At 36.4% G+C, this 9,359-nt stretch overlaps 1 protein-coding gene across 1 annotated transcript; it reads left to right on the plus strand.

Moving 5' to 3' along the window:
• Positions 1 to 1,303: 1,303 nt before the first annotated feature.
• Positions 1,304 to 8,612, plus strand: LOC128991931 (protein SCO1 homolog, mitochondrial). Its single transcript, XM_054415218.1, has 5 exons — positions 1,304 to 1,527; positions 4,624 to 4,840; positions 5,010 to 5,207; positions 6,715 to 6,923; positions 7,677 to 8,612. The coding sequence occupies exons 1-5, from the start codon at positions 1,477 to 1,479 to the stop codon at positions 7,860 to 7,862; spliced, it is 861 nt and encodes a 286-aa protein (XP_054271193.1). The 5' UTR covers positions 1,304 to 1,476; the 3' UTR covers positions 7,863 to 8,612.
• The last annotated feature ends 747 nt before the right edge of the window (positions 8,613 to 9,359 follow it).

Below are 9,359 nucleotides of genomic sequence, written 5' to 3' on the forward strand. Positions count from 1 at the left end.
TTGCATGGCCATAAGATCTTAAATTATGTATCTCCTTTTATTCTTTGATGTGTGACTTGGCCGAGGTTTCGAGAAATTTTGTGATATGTATGAGCTAGTTGGAACTGGCTCGGTTGTAGACAAAGAGGTGAAATTTGTTTCCTGACGATCAATTGTAGCTTCTCTCCCTTTTGTATTATGTATATTCGCGGTTATTATTCACTTTCCCCAACTCACCAATATCGTCCTATAGGACGTTTTTTATACTGCTCCTAGACACCAACACGACAACATTCTCAAATGACTTTTTGGTCAACGAGACTTCCTGTAGACACCACCCCTGAAAAATTCGCTTAAAAATCGTAACAGGGCAGTTTACTTTACTAGACACCAAGGCCAATTTACTAGACACCATGCCAGATTACAGTTAGGTCAATCTAGGTAATGGTAATGGTGTCTAGTAATCTTGGTGAGGTGTCTAGTATAGTTAACGATGTTTAAGCGAGTTTTTCAGGCGTGGTGTCTACATCAGGAAGCCTCGGATACAAAAAAGGCATTTTTGAAAGTTGTAGTGTTGGTGTCTAGGAACAGTTTAAACACGTCTTATATAACGTTTAGGTGAGTTGGGGAAAGTGAATAGAAATATGGTGTTTATACGTAAATCAAGATGACAGTAAAAATAATCTGTATCAGCTGTTTTTGTTAACTTCAGCCATCGATCTCTATTATTATTACAGCTGTAAAGATAATAATAATATTATGAGCAGCTGATTGACTATTATAACTACGATTTAACCACTTGACCTTACAGGCAGTGTGTGATCCTCACTTTTTTTCCCGCTGGGTGGCAGACAAGTTTTACCCTGTCATTTCGTGTTTATCGTTTCGGTATTTCTGAACTTTTCTTTTAAACGTTTTTAAAAAATTCCTACGATCTTAATAAACAAGAAAATACCTTTAAAGCATTTTTTTAGGCGCGGAAACCACTTCAAATTACAAAAACATACGGAACTATATTCTCAAAACGCGAAGCACATTTCTTGCACTCTTACTCTTACTCTCAGGGCCATGCATATCTTAAGAAGATAGCTAGGATACTAGTACTAGCTACGATCCCCGGCCCTGTTTACTACTAATGGAACCACATGCAGTATGCACACCCGGGCACACGGGCATGACATGGTCGAGCCACTGAGCTATCGAACCATCGATAGGGTCGAACCACCGAAACGAACTCGAAAACAGGAGAACGCACTAAAGGAACGGCAGAAATGAACCACTGAACTTACTAGCAGAAAATTGCAAAAACAGAATACACTACAGACAGATTACAGAATACCCAAACCAAACTAGAAACTAGAAACAAAAAGTTGAATTTGGTTTTTGGTTGGTTTTGGTGAGAGTGATGTAACAAGGACAGAGGTTTCGCCGAAAATTAAGTTCTAAATTTCGATTGTTATATAGGCCTAAATTTACGAATTTTCGTTTCTATTGATAATGAGTTCTTCTTTGTGTCGATTTTGCAAGATACTGAGCAATTTCCCAAAGGTAAAATATGTTTATTCTTTAGGTTAGGTTAGCGTAATTCGTTATAAAAAACTTTAATGGGTCTACTATTCCGCCTAATTAATTAATTAAAAACAATGACTTGGTGATATATAAAACCTCCTAGTACTCAAAATACGGCCTACAGGGGTACAGTTTCTTAACTGGGCTATGCTAATATCGATTGAAACTATCGATTCGATTAGTAAACCTTCATGCGATTTTTTCACCATCAGCAAGTTTGGTTGGTTAGGTTAGGTTATGATAGTATTTTATAATAGATATATTTAAAAATATCAATTACTAATCAATATTTCCAATTCGATAGTTTCAATCGATATTAGCATAGCCCAGTTAAGAAACTGTACCCGCCTATTAATAGTTCATGTAAGTTATCCTATACGAGAGCAGTAATACTTTTAGGTAGCCTATAACGAACAATCATAGGCCTAATTCTCATATGATAGTTTAATTTAATAATAGGCCTAGATATATTAAAAAATATTGATTATTAATGAATATTTTCAATTCGATAGTTTCAATCGATATTAGCATAGTTAAGCCCAGTTAAGAAACTGTAACTTATCCCCTAATGTTTTTAAAAGGTTTTTATGGGTAGGGCCTACCTTTAACTAGCTAGGATGTAATCAAAATAAGCCTCTTGGTCATTTCAAAGCCATCTAGCATCTAGGAGTATCTAGGCCTGTATTTTACGAGAATAAATTACATTTTGGTTGCACTTTAGTTTACGTCCTACATTTACTATTACACATTATAAGTAGCACAGTGGCGGTTCCAAGGGGGGGCTAAAGCCCCACCCCCCTTGGACCCTGGAAACATCAGTTTAAACGTAAAACTTTGTCCTTAAAACACGCAATGTCTTAAAAAACAGACATCAATGTAATTTTTATTAAACTAATAAGCGATGGCAGGAGTAGTATTACTGTAAGTTCCACATGGATAAACTTTGTGCACAATAGCACAACAAATAAAACAATATTACGCTATGGAAAGTTGTTCGCATCATCCAATTTTTACAGCAGTCAGCTGTTGACATGCTAGTGCAAAGGCAAGTGCCGAGCACGCTAGGACGGAGAAACAGCTGATTTCCAGATGTTCCTAACTTAGTTGTCAAATTGTCTACTAGCTACTACCTTACACAGGCATCAATCAGCCATCAGCAGTAGCTCCAGTAGCCTATTACCGTTGACTCTATATACACTAGTGTTTAAGTTTATATAGTCAATGCTATTGATACTTTACATATTGTGACACATATATGAAATGGATAAAAACGGAATGTTGAAAAACGTGTCTCCCTGCTTGCTTGCATGGTTGCACGTAAGTGAAATAAGGTTTTAACACCAGGCGCAAAAATCACATTGATGTACCCTATTGTAGGCTCAGCAGGACAAAAGACGCTTTCCCGGTCATGGCCCTCAGACTGACCTGTAAGTTGCCGGATGCAGTTAGGGATTTAAACCACAATCAGATTCAAGCCAGGTTTAAGTGTTGGCTAAAAGCTAGGCCGTATTTACTCTCTCAAGGAGTTCTTTGAGGACGACCTCACAGGACCTTAAATCCACCGCCATTAAGTTTATTTAAGTTCTTTTTTTATCTTAATGACCATACGAAAATCCGTCCAAATGGAAGTCTGTACATAGGCCTATTGTAAATATTAGTTCAATTTTTAATTTTTTTAATTTAAAATATAGACGCAGCCTATACAGCGTATGCTGGTATCAAGCCAAGGAGGAGGTAATAAGGTAGTATTTGAATTTGGAATATATAAAGATATACTATGGTTAGTATCCTGAAATTAATGAAAAGAGGTTTACAGTGTGTATCTGAGCATTCTCCAGCAATGCTTCGAACCACCTTTTTTTGGAGTAAAAGGATGTCATTAATATGTGGAGAGTGGCCCTACTAAATAAGACCATATAGTTAACAGTAAATTAATATTATTTTTCCCACTAACAGATTCAAGCTCAGCTAATCTAATCTAATCTAACCTAACCTAACCCAACCTCACTATTAATTTTCAAAATTCCATTTGGTGACAGAAAAGACATGTGAGGAAGAGTCCTTTGAAGAGATTTTTAAGTGGGGGTAAAATTAAATAAGTTCCTTAACTAATAAGTAACAAACTTCAGTTTCGTTGAGTAAATCCAGATAGTGGTGGATTAGGGCGAGTCTAAGTTCTAGCGGCGACTAACACTGAAAGGGGAGGAAGGTTTGTGGAGTGGAAACAGCTGTTAGTTGTTTGTAAAAGCAAGCAGACTTTTATGTTGTTTTGAAAAGACAGTAACACAACAACAATACATAAACTATTATAGGCCTAATGACTGCAAAATTATAAAAAAATAAAAAAAGGCTAGGATTCGCAGGAAGTGCTGCCAGCCACTCTATCAGCGTCGGCAGGAAGAGTGAGACTTTGGAGGGAGGCACAATTCATTATTATGGTCGTATTGTGTATTCTTGTTGGTTCATGTGTGGGAGTTGGACAATTCAATGGAGTTTAGAACAAAATGTTTGGAACTTTTTGTTGTTAGGCCTTATACTTGTTTCTAAAACAAAAGTTTCCAACAGATGGTTAACTTTTCTTGGATTTTGTTGAAAACAATTTAACCACCGTTCCCGAAAACACGAGGTCAGTCCCTCTCGAGATAGTCATGTGGTGTAATGTAGGTGCAGGGGGTAACGGGGAAGTGTTGTATTCAGCGAAGAATGACAGAAACATTTGTTCCAAAAAAAATGTGTCTTTATGTTTGTTGGTTTACCCTTTGATATTTTCTTAAAAGGCTCATGGTAAGGTGCCTACCTCCCAGATAGCAGGGACAAAGGAACAGCGGCTCAGTGCCGTGACTACGTTCATGAGGCTAGGGTAGGAAAGGATTCTTTTTCACTCTTTATTCTCTCACATTCTTTCAGTGCATACTCAACCCCCTATACGTGCTGGACTAATATACCATATACCTGTAAAAAAACTGCAATCAATTGAACAAGAAAATTCAACTAGGGTGTCCCTCTAAATAGGCTCTGAGAGTTGACAACAATAAAAGTAAGAAATGTATCAAACTGATTTATTTTTGTTTACAGGTTAACAAAGGCATAGTTGGAAGTATAAGCAGACCTTGCCTCTCCAAACCTACAGTTCACTATAGATTTTATGCAGATGCATCTCTTCCTCCTAAATTACCAAAGAAAGAAGCTAAACGAGGAGGACCAATCACATGGAAATCACTGACAATTACATCCATCATTGGTACCAGTCTTCTGGTGTTTATGTTATATTTGAAAGCAGAAAAAGATAAGGGTAAGCATTGTAGGCAATTGATTTGCTACTAACATATATCACTACTAGATAATTTTGTCAGAACCTAACTTTGACCATAATTCATAATCCTATGATTTTAAATTCAAAATATAAAAATCCAAAAAGTAACTTCCACTATTATTTAGAATTTTCCTTCTTTGATCTACAGCGGCAGAAAGAGAACGTAAAAGGATGATTGGAAAAACAGCGATTGGAGGCAGATTTGACTTGGTTACACATGAAAATAAACCAGTGAAAAGTGAAGATTTCGCAGGGAAATGGCTGCTGATTTATTTTGGATTCACTCATTGTCCTGATGTTTGTCCAGAAGAAATGGAGAAACTGGCAGAAGCAGTCAATATTTTAGGTAAGTTTATGTATTTGCTTAATGGTTTATGGATTTAGCATGTTCGCTGCGCTTGCGGCTGCGGCAGACTGCAAGATCAGCTCATGCGCACTGGGTGGATGAGTGCACAAAAATCTTTAAATTTAGTTTCTTCCAGTAGGAGAGGCATCTAATTAGCATGTAAGCCTACTGTGTTCTAGTTGTCTGGATGTAGTTTTACAAGAAACCGACAGGTAGCAGCTCTTAACAAAAGTGATAATAGGCCCTCAGTACTGCCAAATGGAGGGAAAAAGCAGGGGCGAAATACCCGGATATCCCTAAAAATTACAACACAAAAGGCGTCAAGCACAATTTTGAGGTTAGGTTCCTTCCACAATGCTACACTACACTGCACACTACAGTCATTTGTAATTCTCTTCCATGTCACTAAGTCCCCAGACAGAGAAACCCCACACAAGAGATAACAAAATGGCTAATTCGACTGACGAAACCAGCACTACATGTGACGACAATAACAATGTTTCCCGCCACATGCTGGGCTCACACCGAGGCAATGTTAGTGAGGGGAGCGCAGTGCTACATTTATAGTAGGCCGTGTGGAGAGCTAGTGCTCAGGTACTAAAATTATAGTAGCAGTAGCTCGCAGTGAACAAGTTAAAGAGTGTAATTTAGAATTAAACCCTAAAGAAAAATGTTTATATTGGGGTTGTGATATTAAATTGGAAAATATCTGTTCAGATGTTTGCTTATTGAATTGCAATTTTTTAAATTTCATTTTTCAATCATTATTAATTTAATCTATACTGTCATCTACCAAAAGATAGTTAATAAAGGAATACATAGCAGACTAATTTTTACATATAAATTTATTACTTGTAGGTCTATGAGTATTTTTACATGTTGAGTACCTATAACAATCTTAAACGAAATGTCCAATATTAAACAATTAAAACTAAATGTTTTGTAAAAATTGTGGGTTTTTTTCGTGCACCTTGTCAGCTGTTGACTGTCGAGTTAGTGAGAGGTTTTACTGTACAGTAGACTAGACTCCCTCTTATCCGGACACCTTTTAACCGGACATCGGTTTAACCGGACTACACTTGGCGGAAATGACATATCTTTAACCGGACAATTGTTGCACATCGGTTTAACCGGACTAGATCGGCAGGAAGTGGGCGGTACTGAAACAATTGTTCTAGTTGGAAAGAATTGAGACCAGTGATCACAAGTCTAAATACATAATAATCATTATACAGTGTGCATTTAAACGGTCCGTTGTAAGGAGTTTTTGGGGACGTCGGTTTAACCGGAAAACCTGCTATCCGGTTTGGCTTTGGTCCCGAGGAGTCCGGATAAGAAGGAGTCTACTGTACTTCCATTTTATTTCTCAAACCGTTGTAGGTTCACGTTAATCCTAATACAAAATGTTGATACTGAAGTAGGCTACGCCCACAGTTTTGGAATAGAACTCATAGCAAAGTATATTTGTCTTCCAGTTATTCACACAGCTTTGTGCGTTTGTTTGCAGACAAGCAGGAAGAGCCAGTGGATGTTGTGCCGCTGTTTGTGACGGTGGACCCGGCACGAGACACGGTGGATGTGATCAGCAAGTACATCAAGGAGTTCTCTCCTCGTTTTGTGGGTCTAACAGGGTCACCCAAGCAGATAGACGAGGTCACCCACGCCTACAGGGTGTACTACAGCGCTGGGCCTCAGGATGCCGACCAGGACTACATAGTAAGTTGCATAGTTTATGTTGAAGGAATATTATAGTTAATTATGGGTTAGGTATTGAGGTTTTAGGATGTCAACTAGTTGGTTTATGTATTATTAAGACCTTGGGTCATATTCTGAAAAACTACTAAACCTCTAACTGTTCTTTCAACTACGAAGGCTTTTTGAAACTAACCTTCAATCAGTTATACAAATAACCACTCTTTGATAAACTAAAATTACAAACTGTAAAACTAGATCCTTAGTTTAACATAATTATTCATTAACATAATTAACATTAACATTTGATCGCGATGTTATCTTTTTACAAGCTTCGAAATTCCAAAAATCTGCCACCTGTGCCTTGAGTCAGTTGGTAACTTTGAGATTCCATCAATTTATTTACATGCAAGTGGAGATGGTAGTTGCCGGGTGCTAAATCTGGGCTGTAAAACAGATGTTGGAATACGTCCCAATTGAACTTACCTAGAAGGTCTTGCATTATCTGAGCAGTGTGAATGAGAGTAGAAAAGATAGACGTGAATTGTGTATCACTGTCACACTGCGGTTTTCTTGTGATTTTAAAAGGATTAATTTTGCTGGGATTTTGAATCAAGAAATGCTCTACATAACTTAACACTACATAAGTTAAGTGTTTGGGTTGTGTCTAGCATGTAAACATCTGAAACTTAACTACCTTATTTAATTCTTTCATATTATGCTTCCCACTAGATTTAAAACAACTATTATAAATATCACCAATAACTTTTTTTGCAGGTTGACCACACAATAATAGTTTACTTGGTTGATCCAAACGGGGAATTTGTCGACTACTACGGACAGAACCGAAGTGCGCAAGATATTGCAAATAGTGTCTTAGTGAATAAGTTGAAGTTCGACGATCTCAACGGGAAGTCTTGGTTTGCTAATCCCTTTGGTGAAAAGAGTAAACTGACTTCGTAGAGATAACGCTCACAAAGTTAGTAATTGTCTTAGATCACTGTGTAAAACAATGAATTGTTCAAAATCATAAACTACTCAGCTTTAGGCTATTTTAAGTTTACAAAGATAATTTTTAACTGAATAAGTAGTAAAAAAATAAGTTGATCGTCTCAAAATTTTCCTATATTATTGTATTATTTTGAAAGGCTCCATTCTGCTAGAATATCTAGTACCCAACATCTCTCAATTTTGTTTAGAAAAAAAAAATAAAAAGCAATCTAGTGTTGTTAGTGCACATAGAGTTAAAGTGGTTTAACTTCGTTTTTCCCAGCATATAGATTATAACATTTTATTTTAATTAAAAAGATTTTGTTATGTAATTTTGAGGATAAACTTAACCCTACCAGCCTAACATAATCTCTTTTGTAATTATCGACAATAAATATATTTTGTTGTTATAATTCATATACATTTAGTGTAGCCTATATTAATTTAACTGGATGATTCTATTAGTTACTAAAACTGATAATCATTGACAGTACTGCGCCATTAGACTTTTACCCCCGACATCATTTCAAACAAATTGTTACAGTATTGTACACCCCCTTTTTCTATTCTTATTTATTAAACTAAATGAAATATTTATTTTAATGTTTGCAAGGTTGTGCATTTAAAACCTTTTAATTAATCCAGCCAGCAGCTTAGTAAGTAAGGTAGCATGTTGCTTATGTGTTTGTAAATTTGTAAATAAAACTACACTTTGTGAAAAAAATAACTTGTATATATACCTACAATTAATCCAAAACCCAGAATTTATTTAACTTCAGAAAATTTTAAGAAACCAGTCAGAAACTGTTAACAATGCTTAAACAGTGTTTAACAACAGTGCGGTACCGTTACTCAGAGTTTAGCCTCAGCAGCCATTATAGCCAGTAACCAGGCCCGGACTGGCTAGGTCCACAGGCCGAAGGGACCCCAAATAATAAAGTTTATTTTAATACAGTAATAAATAATACGCCAAATAAATACCCTAATATTTTATAAATACCTAGCTAAATTTCTTCCTCCTTTAAAAAAAATACCAAGATAATGAGAACTAGTGTACATGTTGCTCAAATTCAAGCAATTGCAAAGTATTACAGGAGTTATTTCAAAACGAATAACAGTCATATTTACAATTAATTTAAAAGAGTCAACTCAAAGATTTCCGGTGTGTAACTCAGACCATGTTTATCTTGGTTATTGATAAACCTAAAGCATTCCGGCCGGTTTTCTTCTCAAAATGCCTCGCTGTACAGGCAACTCAGGTCATTGATAGAGGGCCAATTAAGAATGAAAAGTTGTTTTGGGATAGTGTCAGGGCGCATTTTTAACCTAATAGTTGAGCCTATTACGTGTCACTGTTCTGTAGCTGCGGTCGTTATCACGATTACGCCTCCTGTCTATGTTTCGTTGTCCTAGAGTCGGAGGCATTTAAAAGAAAAAACAACAAATAAACAAAATAACAAAATGGTAATT

The sequence above is a fragment of the Macrosteles quadrilineatus genome, unplaced genomic scaffold (assembly GCF_028750875.1).
Source record: "Macrosteles quadrilineatus isolate MER2022 unplaced genomic scaffold, UCM_ALF_1.0 Scaffold_4__1_contigs__length_99947679, whole genome shotgun sequence".
Lineage (NCBI taxonomy): Eukaryota > Metazoa > Arthropoda > Insecta > Hemiptera > Cicadellidae > Macrosteles > Macrosteles quadrilineatus.

What these genes read in the sequence shown, in the direction of transcription:
- LOC128991931 (XM_054415218.1), top strand. Translation starts at nt 1,477, where the DNA reads ATGAGTTCTTCTTTGTGTCGATTTTGCAAGATACTGAGCAATTTCCCA. An exon ending in TACTGAGCAATTTCCCAAAG is followed by an intron (nt 1,528 to 4,623) that starts GTAAAATATGTT and finishes TTTTGTTTACAG; the next exon opens with GTTAACAAAGGCATAGTTGG. An exon ending in ATGCCGACCAGGACTACATA is followed by an intron (nt 6,924 to 7,676) that starts GTAAGTTGCATA and finishes CTTTTTTTGCAG; the next exon opens with GTTGACCACACAATAATAGT.